Source organism: Eurytemora carolleeae, unplaced genomic scaffold, assembly GCF_000591075.1.
Source record: "Eurytemora carolleeae unplaced genomic scaffold, Eaff_2.0 scaffold158, whole genome shotgun sequence".
Classification (NCBI taxonomy): domain Eukaryota; kingdom Metazoa; phylum Arthropoda; class Copepoda; order Calanoida; family Temoridae; genus Eurytemora; species Eurytemora carolleeae.
The window spans coordinates 332830-356381 of NW_019396117.1; the positions used below are offsets into that span (position 1 = coordinate 332830).

The 23552-nt window shown below is 32.5% G+C and overlaps 1 protein-coding gene across 1 annotated transcript in view; it reads left to right on the plus strand.

Annotated features, from left to right (window-relative positions):
* The first annotated feature begins 68 nt into the window (after nucleotides 1-68).
* The window catches only part of LOC111695441 (ionotropic receptor 21a), a 29026-nt gene continuing 5542 nt past the window's right edge, over nucleotides 69-23552 (plus strand). The window contains exons 1-20 of the mRNA XM_023464766.1: nucleotides 69-350; nucleotides 3443-3519; nucleotides 4349-4431; nucleotides 6543-6736; nucleotides 7463-7529; nucleotides 8309-8355; nucleotides 8643-8726; nucleotides 9954-10030; nucleotides 10574-10674; nucleotides 11836-11911; nucleotides 12626-12710; nucleotides 12992-13080; nucleotides 14183-14252; nucleotides 15846-15995; nucleotides 17017-17169; nucleotides 19241-19368; nucleotides 19422-19569; nucleotides 21280-21360; nucleotides 21769-21883; nucleotides 23080-23136. Coding sequence (XP_023320534.1) covers nucleotides 228-350; nucleotides 3443-3519; nucleotides 4349-4431; nucleotides 6543-6736; nucleotides 7463-7529; nucleotides 8309-8355; nucleotides 8643-8726; nucleotides 9954-10030; nucleotides 10574-10674; nucleotides 11836-11911; nucleotides 12626-12710; nucleotides 12992-13080; nucleotides 14183-14252; nucleotides 15846-15995; nucleotides 17017-17169; nucleotides 19241-19368; nucleotides 19422-19569; nucleotides 21280-21360; nucleotides 21769-21883; nucleotides 23080-23136 — 2005 coding nt within the window. The 5' untranslated portion in view covers nucleotides 69-227. The remainder of the gene's footprint in view (nucleotides 351-3442; nucleotides 3520-4348; nucleotides 4432-6542; nucleotides 6737-7462; nucleotides 7530-8308; nucleotides 8356-8642; nucleotides 8727-9953; nucleotides 10031-10573; nucleotides 10675-11835; nucleotides 11912-12625; nucleotides 12711-12991; nucleotides 13081-14182; nucleotides 14253-15845; nucleotides 15996-17016; nucleotides 17170-19240; nucleotides 19369-19421; nucleotides 19570-21279; nucleotides 21361-21768; nucleotides 21884-23079; nucleotides 23137-23552) is intronic.

A 23552-nucleotide genomic window follows, 5' to 3' on the forward strand; every position in this document is an offset into this window, starting at 1 on the left:
CTTTAAAGTTATTTTTCATTACATTTAAGGACTTTAAAATTATTTTTCATGTACAAGGAATCTGAAGGTGTTTTGGGTACATTTCAGAACTTTAAAGTTTATCCACTTATAAATAAGTTTATCCTTTGCTTCGAGAATGGAGATGTGGAAGTAGGCAAAACCTATAATTTGATTTGCTTTTCTAGGTTTTTTACTGGAGCATCTACTGTACAGGACGGAAATCAAGGATGGAGTTTTTTCCAGGACGGAAATCTAGGATTAAGTTCTATCCAAGACGGAAATCAAGGACGGAGCTAGTTTTGATCCTGGTCTCCTTCCTTCTCCTTGTGCCTCAATCACACGCAACAAAGGTTTTCTAATTTTCTTGAAAGGAGACAGGGAAAATTACCAAGGGCGTATAAAGAAATAAATCTAGTGGGGGCAAATATGCGCGAAGAGCAAGCATTTTTTTTTGCCGCCCCCCCCCCCCCCCCTAGAAGCTCCTAGGGGTGGCAAAATTTGAAGTGTAGACTCAAAACATTTGGTTTCTTGGATACTTTAAAGGTACACATGTCACATACAGTCCAATTAACTTGCAAGTACTGCTTTATCTCTCCATTAAACAAAATTAGCAGAAAAAAACAGCAAACTTATTTTTTTTATGTTCTTCACTCGAAGTTTCAGATTTGAAAAGTGTGATAGCTCTGAGTTTTAGGCTCCCCCTTTACAGGCATAGGGGGGGAACTGCCTCCCTTGCACCCCCCCCCCCCTCCGTATACGCCCTTGAAAATTACCGAATTTGCTTTTCTAATTTTAAAAGGCGATTACCTAAATATCTTATTCCTTAAATAAACAATTTATCAAATGATAATTCCAACATATCTCAACCACTCAATTCTTCCCCTTGCAAAGCGGGGGAACAGTTGTTAGATGGATAGAACAATATGGAAACATGAATAGAAAAATAGAAAAGAGGAATGGAAACATGGAAAAGAAAAAAGAAAGAGCGGGTGCAAAGAGGGGAAAATTGGATAGAGATCAAGGAAAGAAAAAAGTTCTGATTTAATTGAAAAGGCGAATAGAAAAGTTAAAGACATAATTTGAGATGTTAAGTATAACATGGAAAGAGAGGAAGAGAAGAAAAGCTATGAAGAGAAAAAATTAAGAAAATATGTTATCTGGATCAAATTCATTTTGAATTTTCCTGCAGATTTTAACAAAAAATCTGTTTAAAGTATAAATTTTAACAAATTTGAATTTAAATAATATTGATCTGGGACGACCAGATACATGTAATTTTAAAACTGCAAAGCACTTTTCTTAAAAATTATCGATTTGCAAAATTCTCATTTTAACGTGAAAACTTGGGACCTTCGGTTTACTGTATGTGATAGATTGATTCAAATGTTCAGCACTTTATTTCCGGGAGTTTTTTGAAATTGAACTATTTTCACTTTTTCTACCTTTCTGTTTTCCCGTGATAGAACCTATTTTAAACCTCTTGTTTCTGTTTTCCCGTGATAGAACCTATTTTAAACCTATTGTTTCTGTTTTCACGTGATAGAACCTATTTTAAACCTCTTCTTTCTGTTTTCCCGTGATAGAACCTATTTTAAACCTCTTCTTTCTGTTTTCCCGTGATAGAACCTATTTTAAACCTCTTTGTTGCTGTTTTCCCGTGAAAGAACCTTTTTTAAACCTCTTGTTGATGTTTTCCCGTGATAGAACCTATCTTAAATCCCTTGTTTCTGTTTTCCCGTGACAGAACCTATTTTAAACCTCTTGTTGCTGTTTATATTCTGAAATGTTTATATATTTGAAAATTTACATTTCTACAAGACGTGCTGAGATATTAGATTAAACTCACACAACACAACATTGGCTCGTATTTAATACAAACATGGAAATAAAATAATAAAATATAATATATACAGATTTGACAACAAGCAAAATATTACTGTCATCTTTTCCCGGATTTTATCTTTCTTCTACATCACAATCGACGGGCTTGTATAGATACATGAAAACATCAATTTTTCTGAATTGACTTCCCAAGGTTTTAAATTTATGTCGTCTTACATTTGAGAATTATATAGATTAAAAGGTCTGTAAGCGTAATTTCAAGTGACCCTCCAAGCAAAGACGGCTATGCCCCATTTACAACGGTACTTTAGTCATTTGTCTCGTTAACTTTTTGTAAAAAAGTTTATTTTTGCAAGTCTTGGAATTCTAAAAGTAAGCAAAGAACGACTACTAATAAAATCCGGGAAATCTTTTTTTATTAAATCTGTCCTGTGTATTTATATTTCTTACACCCTTATTATTTATATCCGGCCAGCCCATATCCAGATTCCAGAGTAAAAGTCAATTGTAAAAACTATAACCAACATGACGAGGACAACAATTCCCAATTCTACATTCTACATTTGACATAAGCTGAAATCTGGTAATTGTTTCAAAATAGGGATATGTTCGAAAAATTAAATCAAGAATCATTAAAAACTAATTCTCGCACCTTATTATAAGTTTAAAATTGGTATTTAATTGTTTCAATATATAGTGTTAGCCATCTTTTATAAATATATTGTGAATTTTGTTCTACTCGACTTGAAATTAAAGATATATACTCTTGAAAGAGATAACTTTACAGATTTAGCCCATTTCTAACACTCAGTGTAAGAAATGGGCAAAGTGTTAGTTTTGGAACTAATATCCTCTGGAATACTGATGCCTTCCAAACATCCGAAAATGTGAACAGTTTATCTGTTTAAATAAAGGTGTTTTTGTTTAGGGCAAGGTTGTTTATTAAGGTGAGATAGGCTGGATGCGCTCCAATATACGGGAAATGTCGTCTTTATAACAATAGACATTCAAAATCCTCATATGTCAGCTGTAAAAGGCGGAGAAAATCTCACCAGCAACGTTGTAACTTCATCTCAGTCACTAGTTACGTCCATAGATAAATAAATAAACATAGATAGGTTATGTACGCAAAATCACCAAGAATTGTACAGTCCGCGAACTCATACTTCTAGGGGTCAAAGTATACTTCAATGATAAGCGGGGTGGTTTGGTGTTTTTATGGATTTCATAATAGAGTGTAAAATAACTCCGGGAATGGAACTATTTGAACAACAATATTTCATTGAGCAATACATCATATTGACGAGAAATGAAGAAGGACATGAGAAGGACTAAACTAACTTAAATTTCTCTCTACAGAACTCATGTACACCACAAGTACGCAATGACATAAGAACAGCCAATGTTCACAACCGACCTAGTTAATCTATATAATAGGAATATCTTTAAAACATCTCTGTACATTTATATCTTTCAAGATGAAAAATTTCGTCTTATGCGCAATCTATCTTTATCTATGGTTACGTCATATGAGGATTTTGAGTGTCCATTTCTATGAAGACGACATTAGAGCGCAACCAGAATAACAACCTTGGTTTAGGGGCATGGGATTGGAGATGTACTGAACAACATTGTACAATTCTACAATACTGATGTGCATTTTATATCAGATTTCAGGAAATTAAATTTTAAATACATTTTAATCTGATTTCAAGGGAATATTACAGATTTTCAAATGCGGGTCTCGGTCCTTTACTACTCCCCCCCCACCCCCACGAAAAGATGATAATGCCCGATTTACAACGATACCCTTAAAAGTGTTGTCTAATCAAGTTTAAATTAGAAATTATATTTAACTGTTATTTTTTCATTTGTGATTTTTCTGCAAAAGTGGATTGCGTACAAGAAAAAATGGAGAAATTATGAGAACTGAACACTTTTCGAGTCAATTTTTTTACAGTTTAAGGTTACAGGGTACCGTTGTAAATCGGTCATGTCATCTGTGCATGGAGGGTCACTTAAAAGTACTCTTACATTTCCTTCAATTACTTTTCAAGCTTTTATATTCAGATTTTAAGAGAAATTTTATTTAATCTGATTCTAAGTGACATGGCATAATAATTTAAAATTCGTCAAGGGACCCTTTAACTTTAGGCCCCGCTCCCCATTCAGGAAATCTGTATTGGTCAAGGGACTGTTAACGTAATTTCAAGCGACTATCTCTTTCAAGAGTCACATTCTTGTCTCTTATCGTTTTCATCTTTTATTTGTCCATTTTTAGAGAGTAAAACAAAGAGATTACCATCGTGTTTTTTTGTCAAAAAAGGGTATCGTTGTGCAGAATCGGGCATGTCAGTCTTTAAATGTATGGACAATTGAAATAAAGTTTACAGTCCCTTCAAGATGTTTTTATGTTGGATTTCAATAGAATAATAAAATATTTTTATTAGTCCCGCGATACACAAATTCCATTTCACAATAAAATAAGTATTTTGTTATTAATTAGTGATGGAGACATGTACGATGTGGCTCCGAAAATATCAGAAGCCGGAAAACCAATTTTCATGTACAATATTGACGATCTCGTAGGTAAGTTATTAGCGTACATGACATTGAAAAAGAATATTTTGTGTTTCGAAAACGTTTCACAACTTATAAGGTTTCCAAAATACACATTTTGTATCTAAAAAATTACAAAAAATATTCATTTTCTCAGATTTTGGGTTTTTGAATAAAATTAAAATCTGAAAGAAAAAACAACAAAAATGGCAGACCACAATGATATGGGTATTATATGGTTTCTGTATCAAGAAATTATGTCATCTCTCTCTTATAAGAGATGGGATTTTAAAAGTTTAAACCCGAGTAAACCCAAAGATAGAACCCAAGTCAGTATTTGTTCTGATTCCACCAATGAGAGACTGTTTAGCAAGCTTTCTCTCTGTAGCAGACAGAATGCCGTTAGATCAGCTGTGACAAGGAGATGTAAATTTCGAAAATTCAAACTTTACGTAAATACATTAATTTCATTGTATGTTTATTTTATATAATTAACAAAATTTGACACCACAAATAATTCCAGAGATTTTAAATGTACAAATATAAAATTTTTTATGAAATTTACGATCGTTAGCTGCTGGAAGGCTCGAGCCTTAAAGAGAGAAAAACCCAAGATGGTTGGTTTTTACTAAACTCAAGGCAATCCAAAACCTGGGTCTTGACTTGAGCTTTACTTGGGTCTAAGCAGACGCAAAGACAAGGTTTTACTCGGGTTTAAGCTTTTAAAATCTCAGTTATCCATGCTTAACATTCAAAGGCTTTTGGTTTTCAGTTTATCGAAAAATCTGCTTGATTAAAAATGTAATTCTTTCCAAGATTATGTTTACTCATACAGAAAATATAAACTGAAAGTAACTGTAGGCGTTATTTCATGTATTTTGTATTTTTTGAGTGATAACTTTGTTTGAAAGCTTTTTTTTGTATTATAATAAATATCAATTTTTACTATCCAGAAGTCACAGAAAATAAATATTTTCATGTGTTATGTGTTTTCTTTTGTACTTTCCTTAGAATTAAGTATTTAAAACAAAAATCTGAGGTTTCCTTAATTAATGAAAATATATAAGATATATATGTATATAATGGTTTTGAAGATAATCTTATATCTTGGGGTCTAAGCCCCTGGGTCCTCACTTTATCTTTTCATCTTCAAAGTAGGACACCTCTGGAATTTTACTTTCAGGAGAAACTTTTCAAAAGAGATGGATATTAAAAATGTTTACGTTTTCATTTTCAAGTTTTGCACGAGAAAGATTTACTTTTTATACACAGGGATAACCAGAAAACTCTGAAATAGGAAGACGACTTTTAGAATCAAGTTTTAACTTTAAATGTCCAATGAGCATGAGACCCAGAAATTGTGCAGTGTAAACAGACCCATTTCACTCAATTAGTAATTTTATAATTGTCTAGTAAAACTATTTGCTTTGAAACAACATCAAATAGACTTATAAATAGCTTTTATGTCGTCTTCCTATTCCATTGTTTTCTGGTTATTACTGTAGAATAAAATGGTACAAAAACAGTTTATCTTTTAAACGATAAGTATGTTGTTAAATTGATAAAAGTTTAAAACAGAAAACCACTTGTCCGGCCCTTTGAAAATGAAAGTTATTTTCAACAAAATATATAGACTCATTTTTTTCTAAACATCGAGTATAGGTTTGATCGAAACATCGAGTAGGTTTTATCGAAACATCAAGTAGCTTGATCGAAATATTAAGTAGTTAATCAAAATATCAAGTGTTTTAGTTGAAAAATCAAGTGGTTTTGATCGAAATATTGAGAATTTTTCAGCTAAAATAGCTTTTCATCAAATATCTAGTAGTTCTCTTCAACATATCTAGTAGTTTTCATCAACATATCGAGTAGTTTTCATCAACATATCGAGTATTTTATATCAACATATCGAGTAGTTTTAATCAACATATCGAGTAGTTTTCATCCACATATCGAGTAGTTTTAATCAAACAGTTTTCATTAAACTTTCGGACATATTTCGTCGAAGTAAAAAGCTATTATCGAGATATCGAGCTTAGATTTCACAGAAATTTCGAGCAGATTTAGTATATTTCTGCAGCTTTAAACCGGACTCATTTCTGATCCCCAAGATGATAAGATCTTCTTCTCCCTATTTTCAGCACGCCATCTCGCGCTCCCACTGGAGAAATGCCCTGTTTTTGGTGGGGCACATGGTGACACAGGACACGGAGACGATAATGGAGACGACCATGGAGATCATAATGAAGATGACCATGGAGATGATCATGGAGATGACCATGGAGATGATTACGGAGATGAGCATAACAACCATGAAGATGATGGACACTACAAGGACAAAATTAACATTTGAAATCTTGATTCTTTAAATTTTGTAAACACGTAAAACGCAAATAAGTCGGCTTTTTTTATCTAAATGCGTATCTTTTGCAGGCCGAGGGACTTCAGGTAGGAATAGATCTAAATGAAAGGGTTCGAGAACTCATGACTTTAACTTCTTTGGCCGAATGAAATTTTATATTTAAGAGTTTAATTCCTACGATTTTTAATACAGGGTGTCCTAAAAAACATGGGAATTCATGGTGACGAATTCGATATCGTCTTTGTTATGAATTAGCATTGTAATACCTAATTTCAAAAGCTATAATATTATAATGTCTGCTAGAGTTTATTTTATGAAAAGGGTAAAAGACTGTAAAGATGTGTCTATAATGTCTCCGCAAGATGAACAGTGAAGACGGACAAGTTTACTCTTTTTATATACTGTAATTTTGCAGTGAAACCTTAAACAAACAAAATGTAAACATAGCAGACGAAACTCTTACAGATTACGCTTTCTCAGTAGGTATCACTATTTTAAATCAAAGAAATATTTAAAAAAGACGATATCAAATTCGTCACTGAATTTCCATGTTTATTGGGACACCTTGTACATTGCATTGAGTCAAAACTTTACACAGAAAATCGTTACTTTAACTTATTTGGATTAATATGAATCAGTTTAATCCATTTAAAAGTTTCCTGCTCCCGGCAACATATATGTTACATTTTGGAAGTTTAGGAGAAGAATATGGCTGAGAATTTAACAACTATAGCATATATGTTCCCTAACAGTTTCGTAGAACCAAGTAAGTATTAAAAAAATGTGTGATTTCAATTGTTTTTGGATTCAACACGTTTTTATTTGAATCGTTCAAAAATCTAACCAAATAGCATAATTTTCTATTTAAATAATCCTTTTTAAAATTATAAAAGGCCAATTCAAGAATTTGTGTACAGGATATATTGATTCTTTCTATTTTCTGTGTAATATAACCTTATGTTATACAAATGTTCAATTAAAGTTTAGCAAAATTATTCGTTCAGAAAAAATCATTCGTGCGTTACTTTATTTGTAATAATCTATCGGTTTTTTCTTTCAAAAGTTTGTTTTAAAAAATCGTTTGTTCAGCAAAAAAACGGTAGTTTCTTCAAAATCTTTTGGAAAATTCTTTCGTTCAATAAAAAAACGATCGTTTATTCATTTCTCTAAACGTTATATTCCTAGAGAACGATTTTTGGACCCCCCCAGGCCCCCCCCCCCCCTCCTATCAATTTTGTACATGGATCTTGGGGAGGTCCAAAAATCGTTCACTAGGACAGACCCTTCTAAACTATCAAAGTCGTTCGTTGATAGTTAGTTTTTTTCTGAACGACGTTTTTTTTTTCACGAAAAATTTCGTTCATTCTAAAAAATGATTCCCTATAGTTACATTACTATTACGTTATTATTAATGTAACATTACTTGGTTACTATGTCTACATTTGGAAAGTCTACATGAAGAAAGCTTACATGGATGTTTATCAATGTGGAAAAATGAAAAGAAATATTTACTCCTTATTTTTTGCATTAAAAACGGATCCCTAGGTGTTCAGTATTCTGAAAAACTACGAGAAGATGAGGATATACCAAAGGAATTTCAAATAATATAATCCTTAACAGATGTATAGACAGGGAGCTGGGAGGGGGGGGGGGCTATGGGGGCTAAGTCCCCATATTAAAATCAAAATCAACCAAATAAAGAAAGATATTTCCTTAATTGATGAGACGATGATTTAAAGGGTATCAATGTGAAGTAAGTTTGTAAGTTTGAAAAGAAAAGATATCTTGCAATTTTGTCAACAGTCCCTTTCAAATTTGGTATCAAAAGATAAAATGCTTAATGATTGGACCTACTGCTCGTTATTTGAAACTGTTCTAGAGTGTTCTCTACCGTCGTCCCTCTCTGCTGTCCAGAGGAGTTTATCATAAAACTATAGTGGTCTGGGTTCAAGATAATCAGAGGGTAATAATTATTTACAACTATGCTTTACAGGGAAGCTAAGGGAATTTTACTTTACAAAGGGTTCCCAAGACCAATTTTGCCAACAAAACATCCAAAGCGTTGATTAAGTAAAATGTTTCATTTCCAGAAAAAGTAGCTGTACACAATTTTATTGTCTTTCGAGATAAAAATGCACAAATATTTTCACAAATATTTTCCCATGGGACGTTAAGTAACTTAACGTCCCTCTGTTAAAGGAATCCTGGGTCGGTAATGCATTGGCCAAAAGGCGGTAAGAATATAATAAAAGACTATTTGCAATTAATACCTCTTTTGTAATTTCATAACTACCGGGATATGAATGATTTCGTTCAGAATTAGACAAGCTCATGGTTTATTTTATAAATTAGAATCTAAATTCTCTGTTAATTTTGAAAACACAAGACAAGCAGACCACATTTTGGAACAGCCAGGACTAGGGCTATTTTGTGATTATTGTTTCATAAAAAAATATTGCTAGATTTAGGTTGCCAAGTGAATGCCGCAAACTATTTCTAAGGTCAAAGACGACTTTCAAGTCTTAAATCAATTAATAAATTATTCCAGCCTTTTTAGAACAGCACTGTGTTTTTGAAAAAGAAAGAATGAAAACTACAATTATTTCGCTTTAAATTGATTATCATCGAATTTTTTTTGTATTTTATTTGAATTTAAATTTTTAACGCCAAAAGACGCACGGAATACGTTAAAAAGCAAGTTCTTGTGTTAGCCATTTATAATTCTTAAAAAAGTTATTGAATTTTTAAAAATAGTTTGTAGTGCGACATGTGCCGAAAAATCACGATTTAGAGCTTTACACGATTCAATATGATGACATATTTTATATGAAAATACTATACTAGCCTTAGAGGGCGCTTCGCGCCCATCTTCTTAATTAATTGTGAACATGTTCTCTTTGTGTACATCGTAAAACAAAACAAAAATAATTCGCGGATTTTCACAAAAAATTTCGTGGATTTTCAAAATTTTCAAAAATTTAATGAAGATCGAATTTTGATGGAGACAAACATTTGAAATTTTGATCATTCATAAACCTTCCCTGGGGTCCCTAGATGTCCCACAAAAAATTTGGGCCCGATCGGTTCAGTCGTTTTGACGTTTATTGGATACAAACAGACAGACAAACAAACAAACAAACAGACAGACAAGCCAAATTTATATATAGATGATGGATGTATTATGTTCTAGGTACTAAATCTTTTCCGAAACACAGCCTTGTTTTGTAATCAGAAGATCGACGTAGGAATCTATAACATGGATGACAGGTTTAAATTAACAACATGAATGACAGGTTTAAATTAACAATATAAATGACAGGTTTAAATTAACAATATAAATGACAGGTTTAAATTAACAACATGAATGACAGGTTTAAATTAACAACATGGATGACAGGTTTAAATCAACAACTTGGATTTGTAACCTGAAACATCATGTTGCAAGATTATACTAATTAGAATATTGGAGTTTCTTCGCAATTATGTCAGATATTTTGGCACCTTTTTTTGGAGTACCTGAAATGTTACTTAATATTCAAAAAGGAACTATAGTTCTTGCTACAAACTAAAGGTCATGATTCTGCATAAAGAGAACTGAGTTTTTGACAAAAACTCTAGTTTTTTTAATCCCTGCATCTTTGCAACCTGATATGTCTCTGATATTTCAAACTTAGAGTATGTTAGAATTCTTAGTTTTTAATATCAAAGGTCTTCGACATCGGGTTACTAAGATGTAGGAATTTGTGCCAAAAACTCGGTTTCTCTTTCCTCTATTTTTGCAGAATCATGACGTAACAATGTTTATTTTAGGTTTATATTTATCGTTTCTTCTGATACTGTTCGGGATCAAATACTGCTAGATCCATATATTACTAAACATTCTAGTGTTGCTGTCATCAGACCACTTACAGGTACTTTACAACTCTATTAAATTTAAAGGGATTGGTATTGTAGTTTCAAGTGACCCTCTATTTAGAGAGACTTGTTCGGTTCACAACAGTACTCTTGAAAGCTTTATCTGTTCAAGGATGAATAACATACACATGTTTTTGATTGAATGAATGAATGAATATTTTCGTTTGCGGATTCGCTGTAAAAAAGACTTGCGCATATCTTTTTCAGAAACAGTGGAAAAATTATAAGAATTAAACATATCTTTTTTATCAGATTAAGGATTTATGAGTGAAGTAGTGAATTGGGCAGATAATACCCATCTGTAAATGGAGGGTCAATAAAATGGAGGGTCAATAAAATGGAGGGTCATTTAAATGGAGGGTCAATTAAATGGAGGGTCAATTAAATTGAGGGTCAATTAAATGGAGGGTCGATTAAATGGAGGGTCCATTAAATGAGGGTCAATTAAATGGAGGGTCATATTGATGTGACTTTGCGACCTCCTAACTCGTCTATTCGGAATTATTGATGTGACTTTGCGACCTCCTGACTCGTCTATTCGGAATTATTGATGTGACTTTGCGACCTCCTGACTCGTCTATTGTTCATTTTATATATAAGAGTGAGAAAACCAATGAGTTACATAAATTCCTAAAATTCGGGACAAATAAAGTCCTGAGGAAAAAAGGTTCTCTAAATGAAAAGGTCTTTGGAAAAAAGTCTTGCAAGTTTGAGTCTTTTTTTTCGAAGGTCCAGTATCTCATATCAGAGACGTTTTTTTGAGACTTGGAACTTAAATTAGCAATTGTTCCTAATTTTCTTTTTCGATAAACGTCTTTTTCATGAGCTTCCTCTATAGATGTACTTAGATCAAGAGGACCCAAACTTGTAAATTTAATCAATCAGTTAAATAGATTTGTATTTAAATTGTATTTGAATAATCAAATACAATCTGGAAAATGAAATTGCAATAATTTTGTATTAATCATTCATCTGTACTTGTTGACTGGTTTACTACAAACAATGAATTAAAATAGTAAATTCTAAACTACAATAATAGCTTAGCTTCATCTAATTCAAAAGTTGCCGAATCTTGTAAAATCCTGAAGAAATTTATTGGTACTGTACGAGAAACCATTAAAGATATATCTGTTGGTCGAGTAAAAAGTATTGATTAGGTCTAGAGGATAAGTTTATTGTTTTTACTTACAACTTCTTCCACGCAGCAAACAATAAACCACAAATACTCACCAGGAAGGATGCTCAACAATAGATCTGGCGGGTATATGTCTGATTCACAATGGTACCCTTTCAAACTTTATCTAGCTGGAAAAGTGTTTGATTCTGACAATTTTCTCCTTTTTTTCTGAAGCAAAAATGCGGAAGTCATTTTCAAAATGAAGATAATGTCGAAATCCCATGCATTCTTGATCAAAGAAAGGTTTTGAGGGTACCATATTGCATCGGAAATGCCATCCTAAAACTAGATGGTCCCTTAAATTCCCTTTAAAGTTAATAATCGAATTTCTAATTTTTTAATATTTATTTTTAACATTTAACAACCTGTTGTAGACCTTTGATATTTTAAATTTATGAATTCGAATTTGCATCTTAAACCTTAAAGCTTTGTATGATGAAGTATGAACTAGATATCCATATTTTTTCTTGGGTTGTAAATATATAGGAATTAGAAAATTAGAGTTTGTGACAAAGACTCAATTCCTTTTGATTTAAAAAATTAAAGGAACTCAGTTTTGTAATTTTCGAATCACTATATCTTTGCAATATGAAGGTGTATAACTTTGATATTTCGTACATAGACTATTTGATTTAACAGAATTCGTAGCTTTAAAAATCAAAGGTCTCCGACATCGGGTTGGAAAAATATAGAGATTAATCAAAGTTTGTAGCGAAGATTTAAAATGAATTGATGAATCAAACATTTGGTTGAAGATTAAGCATCCCTAGGTTTCTGTGGTCCCCTGTAAATATGTTTAAAAATAAACAACAAATATTTACCCCTGTAAACACATTCGATGGTCACAAGTTTAAGGTAAGTCCATTTTCAAGTAGATTTTAACGAATAAAAAAAGGAGATCACATTTTAGAAATTTCTCATCTTTTTGAGTTTTTGGGTTTTCCACTTTACAACCTGATTGTGTAAATCTTTGATATTTTAAACTTTCATCTAACATAATTCATAGTTTGAAATATCTAAGTTCTATGACATAGGGCCGGTTGCAAAGATATAGGGATTAATGAATCAGAGTTTGTGGCAATGACTCCATTCAATTCGTAAGAAGTTAAAATCAATGTAAAAACGAGCTCTTCTAGGTCGGTACACTGCCCTGGTCCCATCATATGCTAGGGGATCAAGTTGAAGCCCCTGAAGGGACACCAGCAACATATACTAACTACTGGGGGTAGGAATTTATATAGTGATAATAATAATAATAATGATAATAATAATAAATTTAACAAATCTTTTTCGATCAATTTTGAGTGAATGATGAAATTTAAAAAAAGCTTTTTTTTCTAATAAGAGCCTTAGCCCTCCCGCGTAACTCACAACTTTCTTGCGTAAATTTACTCTTGAAAGACAAAATTGCGTAATTTAAGATTTGGTTTCTGCGTCTGTTTCCGAGTTTGTTTAAACTATTAACCATCCAACTTTGTTATTGTATGAAGTAGGTTCAGTTTACAAATATCAGGCAGAAGATAAATGTTTAAAGTTTGGACAATCCTGAAGAAAACTTGACAAATATATAAATATCAAGTATCCCCTCTAATCCTCCCCCCCCCTGTTTAGGGAACAGTTTTTATGGATAATTTTAAACATAAGGGTGTGAGTAAAAACATAAGTGAGTAACCATTGCAATTTTTATTGAGTTGATTTTGATACAAATAATTTGTTATTGAGTAAAGTATAGAACACAAGCTTCTTAACTTTGAGTAACCTAGACATCAAATGTTGCTTTTCATCAACTTTTTAGTAAAAGTTGAAAATTACATGTTTTAAAACTTGAAAAAAAATACGGCTACAATTAAAACTGTAAAAATGATATGAATTGTGCAAGTTACTATTTGATTTCTTGTGAAATGTACATTAAAACTAGTTTGGGTACATCATGAAGCTTTTTAAACCACGTTGAAGTTTCTTCAAACATTCAACTAAAAAAGTCTCAATGGGTAGTAAAGTTATCCCTAAGATTTGAATAGAAATGCTAAACTAAAAATTAAGGAATTTAGATTTTTATTTTTAAAGACCATTCCCATTAATTGAGTCCACAATATATATGTTTATATCTATTTGAATAAATATAATAAATATATTTACACATTCAGAGGCCAAATTTAAAGAATTTGAGCTGCAGTTTAAATTTAAGCCACGGCTTAATTAAGGTTGGTTTCACTAAAAATTGTATCAAATGTTTCAAGATTTAAGTCGGCGCTCAATTTAAACCGGATTTTGGCGGATTTAAGCCGCGACTTAAATTGTTTAAGTTCGGCCTCTGATAATTTCAGGTATGAATTTGATACCCTCAAGTTTTTATCCAAGCATTTAGATTTCACATACGAGATCTTTAATCCTCAGGTAAACAAGGGAGGGAAGGCAATCCACATCAGTTCTGCACCCAAGTCACATTCTTCTCACTTTTTCATCCAACCCACCTATAAATGCTTATCCTTGTAAACTGCCAAGGTTTTAGGATTGTGACTCTTTTAAAAAAGCTGGTCTAATTAATCTTATTTAAGAAGAAATGAAATAATGAATCTATATATATTATACTTTGCTTGTATGTCTATCTGTTTGTATTTTTGGGTTGTTTGTATCCAATAAACAGGTCCATATCCAGCTCAAATATACAAGAGTTCACCTCAGTCTAAAAGTTGCATAATCCGAGTAATGTTGTACTGTCCAGCTCAAATACAAGAGTTCACCTCGATAAAGTTGCATAACCTGAGTAATATTGTACTGTCCAGCTCAAATACAAGAGTTCACCTCAGTCTTAAAGTTGCATAATCCGAGTAATATCGTACTGTTCAGCTCAGATTCGGTAAAACAAAACAAAAAACAAAAATAACGAATTTTAGCATAGACAAGCCTTTAATAAAGGGGACTCGGATGACAAAATAAGGAGAATGTTACTGGCCGGGTTACGGAAGTCTAGTATATTTGGACACTATCTATAAATTAATTCTATTTCTACCAAGGAGTATGCAGGAGCCCTCCCTACCATATGATTATATATGCTTTGCAGACGGGTACTCCATTTATATAAGAAATATTTGTCTGATGTACAATTACCGCGTATACAAAATCCTATTCTAAATATTTCATATGCAAATGTAGTACCGTCTGCAAAGCATGCATAATCATATGGTAGGGCGGGCCGCGTCAGTTGTATCTCCCTTCTATTCCATACTCCTTGATTTTTACACTCTTTACAGATATAGGGACTGCAAAAGTAATTTTATTAACAACGGTTTCCTATGAGTTTAAACCTTTTTCTGAGCAACAGTAAGTAAGGTATCGCCGTTATTTTATCTGCAACTTTTATAACTGCAATTGGAAACAACAAATTTTAAGATGGGAAAAGAGAATATCTGCATCATTGAAACGGTTAACAGAGCCCCGTTGAGGAAAGTTCCGTTAACGAAAAGAATGTTTTCGAAAATTAACCGAAGAGTCCGTTAACAAACGGCAAAAGCCGTTAATTTTTAAATCGTTAACTAAACGGATTAGCCGTTTTTGAAAAAAATTAAGGTTAGAAACGCTAACTAAAAAGCTGAAAACGGTAAATTTCTTTATTTTCTCACTAAAATTGCATGACATTTTTTTTAATTAAAAATTTAACGCCGTTAATGCTGTAATATACCGTTAACGGTTGTGCCTTTAACGATTTTTTTAACCTTTACCGAAATTTTTCGTTAACGCCGTTAGAAAAATTGAGATCGTTAACTAACGGTAATTTAAAAAAAACGGAAAATGTCGTCAACGGAACGAAAGTTCCGTTTTGACCTTTAAATTAAGGGCTAATTAAAATTTTGATTTTTTTACGGTTGGAACTAAGCGTTAACGAAACGGGTAGACTAATTTTTGGAACTTGCCCAGCCCTAGTGGATCAAATACAATGAAGGACCACTGGAAATAAGGTCTACAGTCCCTTTAACTGTATTTGTTCAGGATGGAAAATGGGGCCATATTGAGGCTGATGGGAAATATTCTGGTATGATTGGGAAGGTGGCTCTCAAGGATTATGATTTTATTATCTCCGATATATTTATAACCTATATCAGGGTTCAGATACTTGATGGAACAGTGGCCTTTGACAAGGTAAACACCACAGAAAACTCAGGTTCATTTCAAGTATAGGGTCGTCTTTTAAGAGGCTGCAGTAAGTTGCACTGACTGTAGACAGCAAAACGGGACGGGACACCTTATTAACGATACACATTCTCACAGAAAACGGGACGGGACACCTTATTAACGATACACATTCTCACAGAAAACGGGACAGGACACCTTATTAACGATACACATTCTCACAGAAAACACATTGATGTCATTAAATAGGGATACTGTATTTAAACTTGATATACGGTCTTGTATGTCCTAAATTAGTCTGCAAGTATACTGCACAGTTAGCTCTGGGAGCACGAGGGTCGGCCCGGCACTTTTTAAAACTGAATCTTAAAACTGTGAAATGAATGCTACTCTTTGTCCTATCACAGATTTCTAGATGAAAATCGCCAATTTTTTAAACATTTATACCAATCACCAATTACTAAATTTTTCTAGGTTTAAGTGTTTAATTTTTATGATTCCTGTAGATTTTCCTGCAGTGCAGTGCAGTTTATAGAAAAACCGCAATTGAAAAAAATTAATTTTCAAAATAATAAACATTGATATCTAATTTAATCTTCATCAGATAAAACTTTTATTCCTCGTTTTATGACTATATTGTATTTGTTTTAGGACTATATGGTATTTGTTTTAGGACTATATGGTATTTGTACGTTTTAGGACTATTTGGTATTTGTTTTAGGACTATATAATATTTGTTTTAGGGCTATATGGTATTTGTTTTAGGACTATATGGTCTTTGTTTTAGGACTATATGGTATTTGTTTTAAGGACTATATGGTCTTTGTTTTAGGACTATATGGCATTTGTTTTAGGACTATATGGTATTTGTTTTAGGACTATATGGTATTTGTTTTAGGACTATATGGTATTTGTTTTAGGACTATATGGTATTTGTTTTAGGACTATATGGTCTTTGTTTTAGGACTATATGTTATTTGTTTTAGGACTATATAGTATTTGTTTTAGGACTATAAAGTATTTGTTTTAGGACTATATGGTATTTGTAGCTCCAAATCCACAGAAAGAACCGAAATATCTGGCGATTATTAAACCTTTGGATCCGTTTGTGTGGTTACTCCTTGTATGTTCCTGGGGTGCAACTACTATAGTATTCGTCATCATTGCTAGAATAGAGGAGAAGGTATAATATACTCCCTTTATAGAATTCTTAGCTGATTTTAAATCTTAATTTAGATTCTTCAAGATTTCATTCTCATCTGAAGTTGGAACATTTTTTATGTTAAATGAATTATGTCTGAACAAGCATTGATCTCCCTCTTATACAGATTTACAGATTACTTAAACATAGAACTAGTACAAACATAGAACTAGTACATACATAGAACTAGTACAAACATAGAACTAGTACAAACATAGAACTAGTACAAACATAGAACTAGTACAAACATAGAACTAGTACAAACATAGAACTAGTACAAACATAGAACTAGTACAAACATAGAACTAATACATTTATAGAACTAGTACAAACATAGAACTAGTACAAACATAGAACTAGTACAAACATAGAACTAGTACAAACATAGGACTAGTACAAACATAGGACTAGTACAAACATAGAACTAGTACAGACATAGAACTAGTACAAACATATAACTAGTAGTATAAACATAGAACTAGTACAAACGTTGGACTAAGGAAAAAGATTTATTTAGAATTTAAAGATTTTTTATTAAAAAGTTATTTTCTTTTATCCAATGTTCTAATTAAAATCTACCCAAAGGAACTGAGTTCTTGCCACTAACTCAATTATTGTCATCCCTATATCTTTTCAACCTGATGATATTAACCTTTGATATTTACAAACATTAACTTGTTTGATCTTTTAGATTTCATAGGTTAAAATATAAAAATATATGCATGAAATCATCAGTTTGTAATCAAAAAACATAACTCCTTTTTGGTTTGCTGTTTATACAGTGCTACTGTCATAAGATTCAGGTATCTTTGATTTGTATCACAACAAGTGAGTGATTTTTAAATTTATTTCTTATAACAATGGTATTTAACCAAACTTAACCAAAGTCCGACGTTTCTCTTATAAATGTACCCGTCCGACGTTTGTACTGGTCCGACGTTTGTACTAGCCTTACGTTTGTCCCAGTTCCACGTTTGTACTGGTCCGACGTTTGTACTGTCCGACATGTGTGGGTCCGATGTTTGTACTTTTACCGATAAAAAATTCTGATCTTTAAAGGGAGTGACCGGCTATGTAAGGTAGTTGAACTGAGTATGCAGTGTTGTGGAAAACTTCTTTCGGATTCATTTGAGACATATTAAACTTTTTAAAGATCTGTAAATCCAGAATTTGAGCGCAAATTCGACGTTCAAAACTTCTACTTTGGGGGTGGATACGTTTTCAGAATTAGTTTTTTTCTAAATTATCAAATAACGACAACGCAAAATAAAGTAAAAATTATACAGTAATCTAATTAGATGGCTAGAAATATATTTGTCAATAAATCAATGCTAAAATCGATTATTTCGTTTTCATTATTATATTGAATTTCTTATTTTCTTTGAATTTATTCGCAGATTTCTTTAAATTCTTCAAATGTCGTCTTTTCAATAATAGTTCTAGAAAATCTGCAAAAATCTTTGTCATAATGAGAAACCAGAATAATGAGAAAATAGAAACTAATAATTGAACAAGATTACTTAATTTCGATGATAAGATTAATTTTTATTTTCTCAACATGTTCCTATACATGACGTCTGTAGTTTTTTGTAGAACTTTTTTACATTTTATGTCGTCGTTATTTAATAACTTTAAAAAACTAATTCTGAAACCGTATCCACCCCAAAAGTAGGATCGAGTTTTGAACGTCGAATTTGCACTCAAACTCAGGATCTACAGATCTTTAAAAAGTTTAATATGTCTCAAATGAATCCGAAAGAAATTTTCCACAACACTGCATACTCAGTTCAAATACCTTACATAGCCGGTCACTCCCTTTAACCAAATTTTTTTATACTGCAATTATTAAATTTTGATTGTACAAGAATGACAGATCATAATTTAGAAATCTCAAGACACAGACTTTTTGTTTTGCTTGATTACTATTATATCAGTTTTCAGTAAAAAATACCGCGTGGGTAAAGTCGATATCAAAGTAGATATTAAAGTTAATTATCATGTTTTTTGGGATGTACAGAAGAATCTGTTTGTTTTGACCACCCAAATGTTGTAGGTTATGGATACCGAGATACGGATATTTAACAAGTTTTATGATGCTTTATACATGGTGTACGGGTGTATTATTGGAGATGGGTTTAATAAAAATATCAACTATAACACTCTTAAAGCTAATGCTGTCAGGTAAAAAATATTTTAAAAACACATTTTATTATTATTAATTATTATTTTTATAGATGTTTGTTGGCTTTCTGGGGATTGTATTGTTTTATTATAAACTCTGCATACGGAGGGAACCTAAAAGCGTTTCTCACAAATCCAGGGACTGGGCAACCCATTGATACTCTTTCTGATGTTCTTAAATCAGGACTCCCCTGGGGCATGGTAATATTTTTCTTTCAGATAGGATCTGAAATTATTCCTATACATATAAAAGTAAATTTTTCTAATTTTTTGCAGTGGAATATGAGTTTCATCTGCGGCACTGAACCACCTACTGCCAGTTCAAATTTAAACCACCGATGTAAAGTTAAAGATTCAGGAATGATTTGTAATCGGAGATTAGAATTTGAACCGGTGGTAGGCAGTTTAAATTCATTAAATCGGGTGTCAGATTCCGAGAATTATTTTTTCTGGCAAAATTTAAATTGAATCGTTAAAAAGGGGTTTACAGCTTTGTAATAGGTAAAAGGTCCAATTTGGATTAAGAAACAAATCTTTCAGCAACCGTGTAGTCGAAACCTGGAACAATTACTGCATGGAACAATTCTTAGAAACTATCCTTTTTGGATTCTTCTAGGTCAAGAGCTCTACCTGGAGTCCTTTAAGTTGTAAGGGAATGTTCATGAAAGAAGTGTTATGATTAACCAGAACTAATTGAATCAAATTTCCATCTTTTTATTTTTTTCAACATCGGAACAAAATACAGATATTTTAACATTCCGGAAAAGTTACTTTTCTCTCGTATGGTTCCTTTTCTAACAAACTCCTGTAAACAGTCTCCAGCTAATATCTCTGAACTCTATAATATTTAGCTCCGGGTTCTTTATATAGAGCAGGATAGGAGATATTATTTAGCTCCGGGTTCTTCATGGAGAGAGCAGGATAGGAGATATTATTAAGCTCCGGGTTCTTCATGGGGAGAGCAGGATAGAAGATATTATTAAGCTTCTGGTTCTTCATGCAGAGAGCAGGATAGGAGATATTACTAAGCTCCGGGTTCTTCGGAGAGACCAGAATAGGAGAAACTATTTAGCTCCAGGTTTAGGAGAGATATTTTTTAGCTCTGGGGTCTTCATGGAGAATGCAGCATAGAAGATATTATTAAGCTCCATGGGTTCTTTATGGAGAGAGTACCATTTTTCTCTGGGTACATCATGAAGAGAGCAGGATAGGAGATATTATTTAGCTCCGGGTTCTTCATGAAGAGAGTAGATTGTAGAAATTATTAAGCTCCTGGTTCTTCTTGTAGAGACCAGTGGCCGAATTTAAAGAATTTGAGCGGCGGTTTAAATTTAAACCGCGGCTTAAAAATTGTTGGTTCCACTTAAAATTGTATCAAATGTTTCAAGATTTAAGCCGGCGCTTAATTTAAACCGGGTTTTGGTAGATTTAAACCGCGGCTTAAATTCTTTAAATAGATAACTTTTTAGGGATCAGATTTAAGGAATTGTCCGTTAAGTCTTTTCTCTTGTGTTCTGTGTCAAGCTACAGGGTGTCCCATGAAACATGACAGTTGGTGAATAGTTAAGAATGTCTTCTTCCATAATTTGTTAAGTTGTTTGATATCAATTAGATAATAATACAAATATTATATGGGAATCATGTTATAGTAAAATTGGTTTCAAAGTAAAATATGTTTTAAAAAAAGATTTTTTTAACGAAATAAACTGCAAAAATCCTTTAATATCTAATAAAGTATATAAAAGACGACTTTCATAACTATTTACCAACTGTCATGTTTCGTGGGACACCCTGTAGCTAAAAAGAAGTTGTTTAATGTCGTCTACTCTATGGAGGGGGGGGGGTGGAGTAGTAGAAGTAGAAGGAGTAGGAGTAGGAGTAGAAGGTGTAAATGATATGATTTTACTCCAGGTTCTGTATGGTGAGGAGGAAGAGGAGATGATGGCATCTAGTCCTGACCCTGTGATACGAAGGATCTGGGATGACAAAGATGTTTGTATAATTATTCTTATCGTTGTTTGTATTATTTATATTTCAATATTGTGACTTCTTTGGATTTAAAGATTAATGAGATTGTCCACATTTGCTCAAAAATAATGACAAAAAAATCTTTAGTTTTTTCAATCTGTAAATTTACCAATTGTGGTGCAGGTGGGGTAACTTACGGTTTTCTACAGCAAGATACATAAAGGAAATAGCTGAGATTTTTCCCTGAAGAAACAGCTTAAAATTAGTTAAAACTCCAACATTGCTCAAGTAAAATTTATAGACAATCTTTCATGCAAACAAAATAATATCAATAAAGACTTTTTAAATCAGTTCTTTTATTAGTTAACAATAATGTTTAGGCAAAACCCTACTCCCCTACTCCCCATATTAATCCTTTATAATAATGTTTAGGTGAAACCTTACTCCCCTACTCCCCAGATTGGTCCTGTACGAGATGGACAGGGAATATTTATTGACTGGAAGTCAGGACTTGAACCTGCAATCTACTCCAAGTATAGTACTCCAGGTATAGTACTCCAAGTATAGTACTCCAGGTAGTTAAATCCAAGTATAGTACTCCAGGTATAGTACTCCAAGTATAGTACTCCAAGTATAGTACTCCAGGTAATTTACTCCAAGTATAGTACACCAGTTAGGATACTCCAAGTTTAGTACTCCAGGTTGTATACTCAAGTATAGTACTCCAGGTAATATTCTCCATGCTTAGTACTCCAGGTAATATACTCCAAGTTTAGTACTCCAGGCAGTATACTCCAAGTATAGTCCTTTAGGTAGTATACTCCAAGTATAGTAATCCAGGTAGTATACTCCAAGTATAGTACTCTAGGTAGTATACTCCGAGTAAAGTACTCCAAGTAGTATACTCCAAGTGTAGTTCTCCAGGTAGTATACGTATTACGTCACAAGAATTCCCAACAATGAGAGTTTAGTATACTGGTCACGTGATACAGACAGAGACATGTGATCACTATAATGCACTACCATTGGTGGGAGTTCTGGTTACGTACTACAGACTTATAAATAATATTATCTATTATACCTATTAAAAATAAAATTAAAAATTATAAAATAATAATTGGTGAAAACCTAAGTTAGCATTAGGTTTCTCTGGGATATCCTCGTTTTCAGAATGGTTGCATATTTGCTGAACATGATCTGTTTAAACCTACTAATTCTAAACAAAATAGTATTTATAAAAATTTTCGTATAAAGGAATTGAGTTTTTGTCACAAACTCTGATCTTCTTATCCTTAATCTTTGCATTTGAATGTCAGAGACCTTAGATATTTCAAACTATGAATCATTTTAGATCAAATGATAGTTTGAAATATCAAAGGTTTACACAATCAGGTTTAAAAGATATGGCGAATGTAAAATCATAATTTGTGGCAAAAACTCAGTTCATTTGACACAGTTTTATATCCATTTCTCAAGACAGGAACATCATATATAACTTTCATGGGTCACGATAAAGAGAGATTACAACTTTATATATATAGATGAATGTTAATCTAATCTAAATAATGTACTCAGGCGGAGATCCCTTGGTTCATATCTCTTCCACCCCTGTGTTTATATATATAGATGAATGATAATCTAATCTAAATAATGTACTCAGGCGGAGATCCCTTGGTTCATATCTCTTCCACCCCTGTGTTTATATATAGATGAATGTTAATCTAATCTAAATAATGTACCCAGGTGGAGATCCCTTGGTTCATATCTCTTCCACCCCTGTGTTTATGCCGAACTTTGCAGGTAGAAGACAGGGTGATCCATAAAATTTTAGAGACGGTAAAGGAACTGAGTCTTTGCATCAAACTCAGATTTTCTAATCCCTGTATCTTTGTAACTCAATGTCGTTGTATAGATTATATAGGGATTTTAAATTTGAGTTTGTGGCAAAGAATAAGTTCCATTATCCAACTCTTTTTGGTCATCAATAAATTCGCTGCAGCTGTAGTTATATTTTTTTCATAGCCAAACAAGCTTGTTAGTCGTAAAATGACTATGTTAAACCAGATGAACAAATCCAACCTTAAAATTTTAGGATGTCGTTAAAGCCTAATTCTTTGTGAATTACCCTGTTCTTTGCTTATCTTTTCTAGAAATAATTTTACTTTTTAAATGAATTACTTTACATTCCACTTTGTTTTCAACAGACAGCATGAAAT